This window comes from Hemitrygon akajei, chromosome 18 (assembly GCF_048418815.1).
Source record: "Hemitrygon akajei chromosome 18, sHemAka1.3, whole genome shotgun sequence".
In the NCBI taxonomy this organism is placed as follows: Eukaryota; Metazoa; Chordata; class Chondrichthyes; order Myliobatiformes; family Dasyatidae; genus Hemitrygon; species Hemitrygon akajei.
Window position 1 is genome coordinate 34,340,345 of NC_133141.1, and position 12,902 is coordinate 34,353,246.

Genomic DNA, 12,902 nt, shown 5'->3' on the forward strand with positions numbered 1-12,902 from the left:
GGGGGGGGGGAGTGTGAAACTCAAGTTTTCTCTCAAAACACCTAGTGACCTTTCATTGTTTTCTAAATACTCTAATTTTAGGGCAGTGTTCAAACTAAGAGACAAGCCAGAGCCCCGAAGGCTTCTAACTGAGGAGGAATTTCAAAGGCAAGGAGAAGTAGAAACTCAAAAAGCTTTGCAGGAACTGCAGAAATATTGCAGCAGCCCTGAGTTCAATGCATGGAAAGTAGTATCCAGACTTTCAACACCTAAGAGGTAATGCTCTTATTCCATTTAAATCCTCTTGCACTTTTGCTCTCTTCCTCCATCCTAAGAAAAAGGGCGGCACTTCCCCTGCATGGTAGTTAAATGTGCAAGAGCACCCCATGTTCCTGGAAAGTTTAAAGCGTGGAAAGTTTGGAGGGGATGTGAGGAAGATTGATTTTTCACCCAGAGGGGGCGTTGGAACCTAAAGTGCACTGCCTGAGGAGGTGGTGGAGGTAGAGATTTACAACATTGAAGAAACAAATAAACAAGGCTATGGGCCAAATGCAATAAATGAGATTAGCATGGATAAATATAATGGTCAGCATGGATACGGTGGGCTGAATGGCCTGGTTCTACGCTGAACAATTGGGACTTTGTGTAAATTTGATCAGCTTCCCTCAAATTGCTCATTTTTCCCTTAAGTAGATAATCTGAAAGCGCCCAAAGTAAACAACTGTTCAAGGCCATTGCTTGATCTGTTCAGTATACACATGGTGTAAATGTCATGCTTCAAGATGGGACAGTGCTACATTTTTTTGCATCTGCCAGAATTTCACCGTCTAGACTGAAGTTTGAAATCCCCAGTCGGAGAATGTCAGGGAAGCCAGTTTTTTTTCCAGAAAAAAATCACACTTCAACATTCCTTGGGTACAGTAATTTCCAGAACGAAGGGCCATAATGGCAAATTTGGATTTTTATCAAATGCAACAGATTTAATTGCCTTATATATTAGAATACAATCAAAGCTGTAGCATGTGGTTTCTTGGGTGTGTCAATTACTTTCTCCAATTTTTCACGTCAACAGACAAGGTGATCTGTTTTCAGGCGAATGTGAACGCAGCTTTTGAAGTTGTCCTTTAGGAGGTGGGTTCAAGTAGATCTGACACTTTTTCTTTTCTCTTTCTCTTTCTACCCCTCATAGCGAAGATTTTTTTCCTTTGCACAGTTGAGTTTGGAGCTTGGAGTATGAGGTGCAATCACTGACACTAACTTGAATTCTGTCACTCTGTGCATCCTGAGCACTTTGTTTGAAATGTTTTTATTTGGACTGGCCAATTTCAGCATCATGAATGTCCATACTCTAAGCATGAATCTGATATAAATCTCCTTCCTCCTTGAACATAGACAATTTCCTCTGCCAATTGTCCCATTGTGAATCTTGGTTCTTCCTACAGCAACCATCTTTGTCATCTCAAAAGAGCTTGCTGAGTTCCTCAAACTCTTGAGTTGAGCTTCCTTTCAAAAAAAAATAGGGCTTGGCTCTAAGCTAAAGTCAGCTGCTGACTGAATTTCCCATCTCCACAAAAGGTGTATGTAAAACAGCATGTATCTATAAAGAGATGCTGGATACTCATCAATGAAATGTGATTAGGCTTTGACTTCCAGGTAATTTGACTTTATCAAGAGGTCTATTACCACTTTGTTAAATTATATTCCCCATAGTCAAAGTACCTTGAAACTTTGTAAACTTATTTGGCAGTATACTGCTTTGTGGGAGAGCAGGTCAATAAAGGCAGGAAGGTTTGATTTTCACTGTCTTGTGTGAGAGCTGATCTTGGCACCTCCATTCCCATTAAAAGCAGAGGACACTATTAGCCAGGATGCCTACTTCTGACTCGTCTCCTGTGTTTTGTATTGGAAATCTGTAGCAATGGACATTCAAAGAAGAGAAACATGAGGTTCAGATGTATTATTGAGCAGCTGTATTGTGCTGAGCAGTTCACTGACACTAACCACACTTAGAGGGTGGCTGGTTAAAAATCGACAATATGTTAATTTATACCCTGGGAGAGGAGGAGGGAAATTGATAACTTATGAATAATAGATTTTTTTTCCAAAAGAAAACTGTGTACTCTTTGTAACAGCATGGAGTATTATGTTGAGAGTTTTGAAAAATATAAAGTGCATGTTACTGACAATACTTCAATTGCCCTTGAGTTTGGAACATTAAAGTGACTGTAGGGTTTGTCTTGCTTGCAGATTTGCTGACTTTGTTCAAGGGGAGTGTCACCTCAATCCTAATGAAATTTTTGTTCATGAACAACAGTACGGTCTAGGCAGCATTCTTGATATGGAGGATAACACTGACTTTGGTACTAACTTTTTATGAAAAAGAATATTGACACTGGGACTTCGTGGAAAATGTTCATCATTCTGAGCAATCAAAGACAAGACCTCTTTCTGTGGAGAGGGAAACTGTTTACAATGCTTCTTTTTTGACTCCAGACCTGGATGATCAAAATAAATAAGACACAAACTATTGCTTCAGTACACTTGGCGATTACTTCAGTATGGATGTGATCTTTATCCAGATTGGACTCAAAGTATTGGAGACTGACATTGTATGTATGTAGCTGTCATGCACCCATGGTGCAACGGTCATTTATCAAACAGCTGCAGTAAGTGTTTTATGTCCCTGAATTCAGTCTCCCATTGGATATTTGTGTTTTTCTAATAAATAATTGATCTGACTTGATGCACTGCATGGAATTCAGGAAAGCCAGGAAACGCATGACTACATTTGGGAACAATAGCTTCTATAAAGTGCGATTGGAATGGAAAAAGTCGCATTTAGATAGTCTGGCTCCTTTAAACAAAGGGAAAGAAAAATATTTGGAGATGTTAACTTTTCACAAAACCATTATTTACCTTTTTTATAATTTTTTAATCAATTTGTTGAGTAAATTTGCTGTTGTGGTTATTTGGTTTTAAAAGTAAATGATTTACTGTTTTTCTAATTTTAATGCTCTCTCCTTTGTACTTTGACATTACAGTTGTGTGGCTGAAAATGTAAGTATTAACTATATTAACTGAGGAGTTGCAAATTAAGTTATGTCATACCAAAGTCCATGAGACTTTGGTAATTTGCATCTATGCAAAGAATACCTCCTATAATCAAAACTTTCTTTGTTTTTCAAATAGAAGTACAGTATAAATAATATTTTATTTTGCCCTGTTTAGTGCAATTTTATCTTATCAGGAGTTCTGTGCATGATGGTACACCAATCTGTCTCATAGATGTATTGTCCATTCTTATTGCTTCAAAACAAGGGAGCATTAATTATCTGTACCAAATTGCATTATCTGTTCTTGCCAAGCAGATGGAAGAATGAAGGAATAGCTGAAACCAAAAATAAAATTATTTCCTGTCCCATTCTCTCTAAGTGTGTATATCAGAACCATGGTCGTCTTTGCCTCAATAGTTGGCATATGTTTATGTAACTTTTTATGATTATTGGCATCTTTTGCACTGTCACTCCACCCTCTGCTTTGACTTCAATGTTCTGGAAATACAAAAGTGAGTGGAAACTTAACCCTGTGCTCCATTCTTTAAACAGTATTACCAGAGGGCATTTTCCTTGCTACTCATTCTATAGTGAGGCTGCTGCTTGATGGGAAAGAAAGCACTGTTGCTGCAAATCAGAATCTTTCATTTTAGGACTGATAGATCCTTGGGAGACGAAGAGGGGCAAAGGAATCTTGATCTTGTTTTCAAAATTAAAATCTCTAATGCTTTACCCAGTATCCAAATGGAGCCTATCTGAACTCATATTTGCACTATTACCTCCTTTGAGTTAGCTGAGCAATATGGGAGTATTTGCATTACAGTAATTGATATTGTTAAATGTCTTTACCATGATCTGAGAGTGATAGTGATGCTGTATATCAAGGGGCTCACTAATAAGAAAGGCTAACATGAAATGGAGTCTTCATTTACAGCTACAGTACACTCAAGCCTCATTCTAGCCTTTATTTGCAGTTAAAGGTGGCGTTACTCTTCCAGCTTTGTCCATCCATGCTGCCTTACAAATGGTAAAATATTCATATGGGTAACAAACCCACCCTCCAACTGGAGCACCAATATCCTTGTGGGCAGGTTTGCTAGAACTGTTTGGGAGGGTTTAAACTAATTTGGCGGGGGGGTTGGATAGTTGGTTTACAAACAGAGGCGGTGTATAGTGAGACTGCTATCAAGAAGTGGCTGTTGATAGGGCAAAATTGCACTCAACGGGATGAGTTGCAGTGTAATGGGGACAAAATCGAAAAGGGTGATGAATATAGGACTAAGGGTGCTATATTTGGATATGCGCAATATACGAAATAAGGTAGATGCTCTTGTAGCGCAGTTAAATTGGCAGGTAAGGCATTGTGGACATCACTAGTTGTGGTTGTAAGAATAGATTTGGGAGCTTAACATCCAAGGATACATATTGTATTGAAAGGACAGGCTGGTAGGCAGAGGGGGTTAGCGTGGCTCTGTTGGTAAAACATGAAATCAAATCCTTAGAGGTGACATAGGACCAAAAGATGTAGAATCATTGTGGGTAGAATTAAGGTACTGCAAATGTAAAAACTCCCTGATGGGAGTTATATACAAGCCTCTGAACTGTAGCAGGATGTGTGCTCCAAATTACAACAGGACATAGATAAGGCATGTCAAAAGAGCAATGTTATGATAGTCATGGGGCATTTCAATATGCAAGTAGAATGGGAAAATCATGTTGGAGCTGATTTTGGATCATGAGAGAGAAAATTTGTAGAATGCCTACAAGATAGCTTTTTAGAGCAGCTTGTAGCTGAGCCCACACGGAGATTGGCTATACTGGAATGGGTGTGGTGTAATGAAATAGATTTGATTAGTGAGCTTAAGGTAAAGCGACCCTTAAAAGACAGTGATCATAATATAGAATTTACCCTGCAATTTGAGAGAGAGAAGCTAAAGTCAGATGTATCAGTATTACAGTGGAGTAAAGGGAATAACAGGCATGAGAAGGAGCTTGCCAAAGTTGATTAGAAGGTGACATTATCAGGGATGATGGCAGAGCAGCAATAGCTGGAGTGTCTGGGAGAAATTCAGAAGGTTCAGGATAGATACATCCCAAAGAAGTAGTTGTTTTCTAAAGGCAGGATGTCATAACTGTGACTAACAGGGGAAGTCAAAGCCAACATAAAGCAAGAGAGATGGCATATAATAGATTAAACATTAGTGGGAAATTAGATGATTGGGAAGCCAACAGAAGACAGCTAAAGAAGCCATAAGGAGCAAAAAGATGTAATATGAAGGAAAGCTAGCTGGTAGTATCAAAGAGGATACTAAAAGATTTTTCAGATATGTAAAGAGTAAAAGAGGCGAGAGTAGACCGCTGAAAAAAAGATGCTGGGGAGATAGTAACAGGGGACAAGGTAATAGCAGATGAACTGAAGTAAGTATTTTGCATCAATCTTCAGTGTGGAAGACATGAGCAGTATGCTGGAAGTTTGAGTGTTGGGAGAGACGTGAGTGCAGTTGCCATTACTAGGGAGAAAGCGCTTGGGTAGCTAAAAGGTCTGAAAGTAGTTAAGTCAACTGGATCAGATGGACTACACCCCAGGGCTCTAGAAGAGTTAGCTGAAGAGATAGTTGAGGCATTAGGAATGATCTTTTAAAAACCGATAGATTCTGGTATTGTTCTGGAAGACTGGAAAATTGCAAATATCACACCACTCTTCAAGAAGGGAGAGAGGCAGAAGAAAGGTAATTACAGGCCCGTGTGTCTGACCTCAGTGGTGAGAAGATGTTGGAGTTGATTGATAAAGTTGAGGTTTTGGAGTACTTGGTGGCATGTGATAAAAGAGGCTGAAGTCAGCATGGTATCCTCATGGGAAAATCTTGCCTGACAAATCTGTTGGAATTCTTTGAGGAAATAACAAGCAAGATAACAAAGAAGAATAAGTGGATGTTGTGTACTTGGATTTTCAGAAGGCCTTTGACAAGGTGCCGCACGTGAGGCTGCTTAACAAGATATGAGCCCAGGGTATTACAAGAAAGGCACTAATATGGATACAGCAGTGGGCTGATTGGCAGGAAGCAGAGTGTGGGAATAAAGGGAGCCTTTTCTGATTGGCTGCTGGTGACTTAGAGGTGTTCCACAGGGGTCGGTGTTGGGACTGATTCTTTTTATGTTGGATAGCAAAATTGCAGGATCCTCTTTTGAGTCAGTATAGGTGGAAGTCAGGAACAGGAAGTAGAGCAGTTACTCTACTGGGGGTATTCTATAGGCCCCCTGGTAGCAGCAGAGATACTGAGGAGCAGATTGGGAGGCAGGTTTTGGAAAGGTGCAAAAATAACAGGGTTGTTATCATGGGTGACTTTAACTTCCCTAATATTGATTGGCACTTGATTAGTTCCAAGGGTTTAGATGGGGCAGAGTTTAAGTGTGTCCAGGATGGATTCCTGTCACAGTATGTTGACAGACCGACTAGGGGGAATGCCATACTAGATATAGTATTATGTAACGAACCAGGTCATGTCACAGATCTGTCGGTGGGTGAGCATCTGGGGGACAGTGATCACCGCTCCCTGACCTTTAGCATTATCATGGAAAAGGATAGAATCAGAGAGGATAGGAAAATTATGAGGCTATAAGGCTAGAACTTGCGGGAGTGAATTGGGATGATGTTTTTGCAGGGAAATGTACTATGGACATGTGGTTGATGTTTAAGGATCTCTTGCAGGATGTTAGGGATAAATTTGTCCCGGTGAGAAAGATAAAGAATGGTAGGTGAAAGAACCATGGGTGACAAGTGAAGTGGAAAATCTAGTCAGTTGGAAGAAGACAGCATACATGAGGTTTAGGAAGCAAGGATCAGATGGGTCTATTGAGGAATATAGGGTAGCAAGAAAGGAGCTCAAGAAGGGGGCATGAGAAGGTCTTGGCGAGTAGGGTAAAGGAAAACCCCAAGGCATTCTTCAATTAAGTGAAGAACAAAAGGATGACAGGAGTGAAGGTAGGACCGATTAGAGATAAAAGTGGGAAGATGTGCCTTGAGGCTGTGGAAGTGAGTGAGGTCCTCAATGAATACTTCTCTTCGGTATTCACCACTGAGAGGGAACTTGATGACGGTGAGGACAATGTGAGTGAGGTTGATGTTCTGGAGCATGTTGATATTAAGGGAGAGGAGGTGTTGGAGTTGTTAAAATACATTAGGATGGATAAGTCCCCAGGGCCTGATGGAATATTCCCCAGGCTGCTCCACGAGGCAAGGGAAGAGATTGCTGAACCTCTGGCTAGGATCTTTATGTCCTCGTTGTCCACGGGAATGGTACCGGAGGATTGGAGGGAGGCGAATGTTGTCCCCTTGTTCAAAAAAAGCTAGTAGGGATAGTCCAGGTAATTATAGACCAGTGAGCCTTACGTCTGTGGTGGGAAAGCTGTTGGAAAAGATTCTTAGAGATAGGATCTATAGGCATTTAGAGAATCATGGTCTGATCAGGGACAGTCAGCATGGCTTTGTGAAGGGCAGATCGTGCCTAACAAGCCTGATAGAGTCCTTTGAGGAGGTGATCAGGCATATAGATGAGGGTAGTGCAGTGGATGTGATCTACATGGATTTAAGTAAGGCAAGGTTCCACACGGTAGGCTTATTCTGAAAGTCAGAAGGCATGGGATCCAGGGAAGTTTGGCCAGGTGGATTCAGCATTGGCTTGCCTGCAGAAGGCAGAGGGTCATGGTGGAGGGAGTACATTCAGATTGGAGGGTTGTGATTAGTGGTGTCCCACAAGGATCTATTCTGGGACCTCTTTTTTGTGATTTTTATTAACGATCTGTATGTGGGGGTAGAAGGGTGGGTTGGCAAGTTTGCAGACGACGCAAAGGTTGGTGGTGTTGTAGATAGTGTAGAGGATTGTCAAAGATTGCAGAGAGACATTGATAGGATGCAGAAGTGGGCTGAGAAGTGGCAGATAGAGTTCAACCTGGAGAAATGTGAGGTGGTACACTTTGGAAGGACAAACTCCAAGGCAGAGTACAAAGTAAATGGCAGGATACTTGGTAGTGTGGAGGAGCAGAGGGATCTGGGGGTACATGTCCACAGATCCCTGAAAGTTGCCTCACAGGTAGATAGGGTAGTTAAGAAAGCTTATGGGGTGTTAGCTTTCATAAGTCGAGGGATAGAGTTTAAGAGACGCGATGTAATGATGCAGCTCTATAAAACTAGTTAGGCCACTCTTGGAGTACTGTGTCCGGTTCTGGTTGCCTCAGTATAGGAAGGATGTGGAAGCATTGGAAAGGGTACAGAGGAGATTTACTAGGGCGCTGCCTGGTTTAGAGAGTATGGATTATGATCAGAGATTAAGGAAGCTAGGGCTTTACTCTGGAGAGAAGGAGGATGAGAGGAGACATGATAGAGGTGTACAAGATATTAAGAGGAATAGACAGAGTGGACAGCCAGCACCTCTTCCCCAGGGCACCACTGCTCAGTACAAGAGGACATGGCTTTAAGGTAAGGGAAGGGAAGTTCAAGGGGGATATTAGAGGAAGGTTTTTCACTCAGAGAGTGGTTGGTGCGTGGAATGCACTGCCTGAGTCGGTGGAGGCAGATACACTAGTGAAATTTAAGAGACTACTAGACAGGTATATGGAGGAATTTAAGGTGGGGGTTTATATGGGAGGCAGGGTTTGAGGGTCGGCACAACATTGTGGGCTGAAGGGCCTGTAATGTGCTGTACTATTCTATGTTCTATGATGGCTTTATGGTCAAGTTTGCAGTTGTTACGAAGATAGGTGGAGGAGCAGGTACTGTTTGAGGAATCATAGAGGCTGCAGAAGGACCGATTAGGAGAGTGGGTAAAGAATTGTCAGGTGGAATAAGGTGTTAGGAAGAGTATGTTCATGCACTTTGGTTGAAGGAATAAAAGAGTACAGTTTTCTAAATGGAGAGAAAATTAAAAATTCTGAGGTGCAAAGGGACTTGTGCAGGATTGCCTAAAGGTTCATTTGCAGGTTGAGTCGGTGGTGAGGAAGACAAATGCAATGTTAGCATTAATTTTAAGATCTAGAATATAAAACCAAGGATGTAATGCTGAAACTTTATGAGGCATTCGCGAAGCCTCACTTGGAGTATTAAGAGCAGTCTTGGGCCCCTTATCTAAGAAAGGATGTATTGACATTGGAGAGGGTTCAAAGGAGGTTCACAAAAACGATTTTGGAATTTAAAGCCTTATTACATGAGGAGTGTTTGGTTCTGGGCCTGTACTCGCTGGAATTTAGAAGAATGAAGGGGGATCTCATTGAAACCTATTGAATGTTGATAGGGTGGATGTTGAGAGGATATTTCCTATAGCGGGTAAGTCTTGGACCAGAGGGCACAGCCTCATTATAGAGGGACGTCCATTTGGAACAAAGATGAGAAGGAATTTCTTTAGCTAGAGGGTGGTGAATTTGTGAAATTCATTGCTACTGGTGGCAGTGGAGGCCAAGTCATTGTATTTAGAGGGGAGTTAGATTCTTGATTAGTCAGGGTGTGAAAGGTTACGGGGAGAATGGGGTTGAAAGGAAATGAATCAGCCATGGTCAAATGTTGGAGCAGACTTGATGGGCTGAATGGCCTAATTCTGCTTCAATGTCTTATGATATTATGTGGATTTTAATGAGATTGATTTTGATTCAGGTGTAAAAGTAATTGGCTATGCAACAACCAGACACTGTCATAATAAGGGGAGTTTAAACTAGCCAAACCTTAGGCCACTGGGATAAACTTTATAAAATGGATGTTTAAATATATGAATATCCTTATTTTACAGTATTCAGTTTTATTAGCATTTTGAATTGTAATAAACATATCAGGAAAATATCTTTAACGTACTTTTTCATGAGTGGGGTTGTGGTTGTGAATGGGGTGTTCTGTGTTTGATTTGGATGAGACGGAGGATTTTTGTATTGTTTGGATGCAGGGTCTATGGTTAGGTGACCTGTCTGCCTTCTCGTGTAGGGAATGCCAGAGCTTTCCAAATCCAAACTTTATTTTCCTCTTGGTGAAACAAAGTATGTTGTCAATTACAATAGACTATGGGCACAACATTCCTGCGACACTAACTCCTGTATGCCTTGTGTCCAAAAGGCAGTTTGGGTGATGGTTTTAAAAAGCTGGAACTCAACACTATGACGTAAAATTCCAGAGGGTTACATGTTATATACCTTGCATAGCAAGGCACGGTAGTGTAGGGCTAGCATAATGCTTTACACCTGTAAGTAGTTAGTATGTTCTCCCCATTATGACATGGGTTTGCTCTGGGTGTTACAGTTTCCTCCCACTTCCCAAAGATGTACGTAAGGAATGAGTCTGTTGGGGTCATCTACTGTATCCAGTGCTCCTGGTGTGGCTGCCTGTATATTGATGAGACCCGACGTAGATTGGGAGACCGCTTCGCTGAGCACCTACACTCCGTTTGCCAGAACGGGCGGGATCTCTAAATGGCCATTTTAATTCCACTTCCCATTCCTATTCCGACATGCCAGTTCATGGCCCCTACTGCCACGAAAAGGCCACACTCAGGTTGGAGGAGCAACACCTTATATTCCTTCTGGGTAGCCTCCAACCTGATGGCATGAACATTGATTTCTTGAAATTCTGGTAATGACCCCCCGCCCCTCATCTTATCTCCTTACCTGCTCACCTCCTCCCTCTGGTGCTCCTCCACCTTCCCTTCATGGACTTCTGCCCTCTCCAATCAGATTCCCCCTTGTCCAGCCCTTTATCTCTTTCATCAATCAACTTCCCAGCTCTTTACTCCTCCCCCCCACCTTACTCGTAACTTCTCATCTCATTTTTTCCATTTCTGATGAAGGGTCTTGGCTGGAAACGTTGACTGTTTACTCTTTTCCATACATGCTGTCTGGCCTGCTGTGTGTGTGTTGCTTAGATTTCCAGCATCTGCAGATTTTCTCTTGTTTGTGGAAGGAATTGCTGTGTCGTTGGCGATGATCTTTGTTCTTATTTTCTAAGGACTTTGTGGCTCTCGTGTGCTCTCCATAGTTAGTACCATACTGAATCATCCAACTCCACTTTGAGCAGTCAGGAAGCAATGGTTCCAAGAAATCTGGAGATATTTAATTTCAAGGAGCCTTTGAGCACATCCTTGAGTCTAATCTTTTTCTCTGTCCTCCCAATTGAACTTTGAATGGAATGTCTGCTTCGGGAAGCTGGAGTTAGATATGCAAGTAATGTAGCCTGCTCTTTATAGTTGACTGAATGTAACTAGGGTTGAATGCAGGAGACATTGGCCTGGGGAAGGACACTGCTGTTTTGCATATTCTACAACATCTAATGCAGATCATAAACATAAGAAAATCTGCAGATACTGGAAGTCTAACATAATACATCCAAAATGCTGGAGGAGCTCAGCAGGTCAGGCAACATCCACGGAAATGAATAAACAGTTGATGTTTCAGGCTGAGACCCTTTTTCAGGACTGGAAAAGAAGGGGGAAATGCCAGAATAAAAATGTGGGGGAGAGTAAGGAGGAGAGCTATAAAGAGATGGGTGAAGCCAGTTGGATAGGGAAGAGTGGACCATAGAAGAAAGGAAAGGAAGTGCACTAGGGGGAGATGCTAGGCAGGTGAGAAGAGGTAAAAGATCAGAGTGAGGAATAGAAGAAGATGGATTTTTTTAATATTGGAAGAGAAATTGATGTTGATATCATCATCATCAGGTTGGAGGCTGAGGAATATGCTCCTCCACCCTAAGAGTGACCTCATCGTGGCAGGAGGGGAGTTAAAATGGTTGCCCAGCAGAAAATTACGCTTTTGGTGGCTGGAGTGGAGGTGCTCGACAAAGCAGTCTCCCAATTTATGATGGGTCTTATCGTAGAGGAGGCCACATCAGGAACACTGGATACAATAGATGACCCCAAACAGATTTGCAGCTTAAGTGTTGCCTCACCTGGAAGGATTGTCTGATGCAGATACTATTTATGGTACAGTTGCAGAATTGGCCAACAGCTAGTCATCCCTAGTTGCTCTCTGAAGGAAGCAATGATGGCCCTTTGGAATGAATAATCTGTATGGATGGCATGCAAAATCTTGGTATGTGTGACAACAAACCAATCTACAATCTTGACTTGTGCCAAGACTGCTCAAAAGTGATATAAGTTTAAACTTCCAGGATATTGGAAGCAAAAGGCGAGAAAGGTATAATTTGGACTTTAGAGAACTGACAAGACTGCGGTGCCAGGCGCCTACAGTTGTGGCTATAGGAAAACCTTGGGTGAGTATTATGTTTCGTAAATTGTATGCACCCGAATCAATATGCACTAGTACTGCATATTTAAACTTGATGGCAGTAAATACAATTGAAATAAAATGGACTACTTGGAAACATATGAAAGGTGTTTTCTAATATTTAGCAATGAATGGCTTGCTGAACTTCAAATGACGAATTCCTTCAAGACCCCATTGAACGCCATAGCTAACGCCATCCAGCAACCTCCTGTAGGACTGCAGTTCGGGCGACAACAGCGCGTGGAAGGCTTTGTTCTCCTGGATGACGTCGTTCCGGTTCACACCGGAAATGAAACTGGCACCCGCCCCGACGCTCTGAGAAAGTGGTTCAATGGTGTTTTGCTTGAAACAAACGGTGAAAATCTCATTTGAGTCGAGGTGGTGGCCGCTTGGCGGCCGATGCCTTTACCAGCGTTGTGTGAGAAGAGTGGCGCCCGGAAGTCGAGGTGAGTTCCTTGCTGTTTCATTATAAGATTCAAATCTAGTAACTGAGTCCAAACAGAAAGGGGGAGGGGCGGGTTGTGCTCGTCAATCTTCGCTGTTGGAAGCGGCTATTGATATCAGCACTAGCCAATGACTAAAGGTGATTCTTCTCCGAGTAAAAGCTGGAACCAATGA

At 42.0% G+C, this 12,902-nt stretch overlaps 2 protein-coding genes across 4 annotated transcripts in view; both read left to right on the forward strand.

The window, feature by feature from the left end:
- Positions 1-3,397, forward strand: part of nemp1 (nuclear envelope integral membrane protein 1) — a 43,179-nt gene extending 39,782 nt beyond the window's left edge. The window contains exons 8-10 of one of the 3 annotated variants that reach the window (XM_073071323.1): positions 82-255; positions 1,052-1,110; positions 2,227-2,343. In XM_073071323.1, coding sequence (XP_072927424.1) covers positions 82-255; positions 1,052-1,094 — 217 coding nt within the window. In that variant the 3' untranslated portion in view covers positions 1,095-1,110; positions 2,227-2,343. Of the gene's footprint in view, positions 1-81; positions 256-1,051; positions 1,111-2,226 lie in introns of all 3 variants that reach the window. The other 2 variants (XM_073071322.1, XM_073071324.1) reach the window with 2 other exon arrangements.
- Positions 3,398-12,570: 9,173 nt separating this feature from the next.
- Positions 12,571-12,902, forward strand: part of dnajc14 (DnaJ (Hsp40) homolog, subfamily C, member 14) — a 34,467-nt gene continuing 34,135 nt past the window's right edge. The window contains exon 1 of the mRNA XM_073071321.1: positions 12,571-12,730. The gene's annotated coding sequence lies outside the window, so the exon portion shown is untranslated. The remainder of the gene's footprint in view (positions 12,731-12,902) is intronic.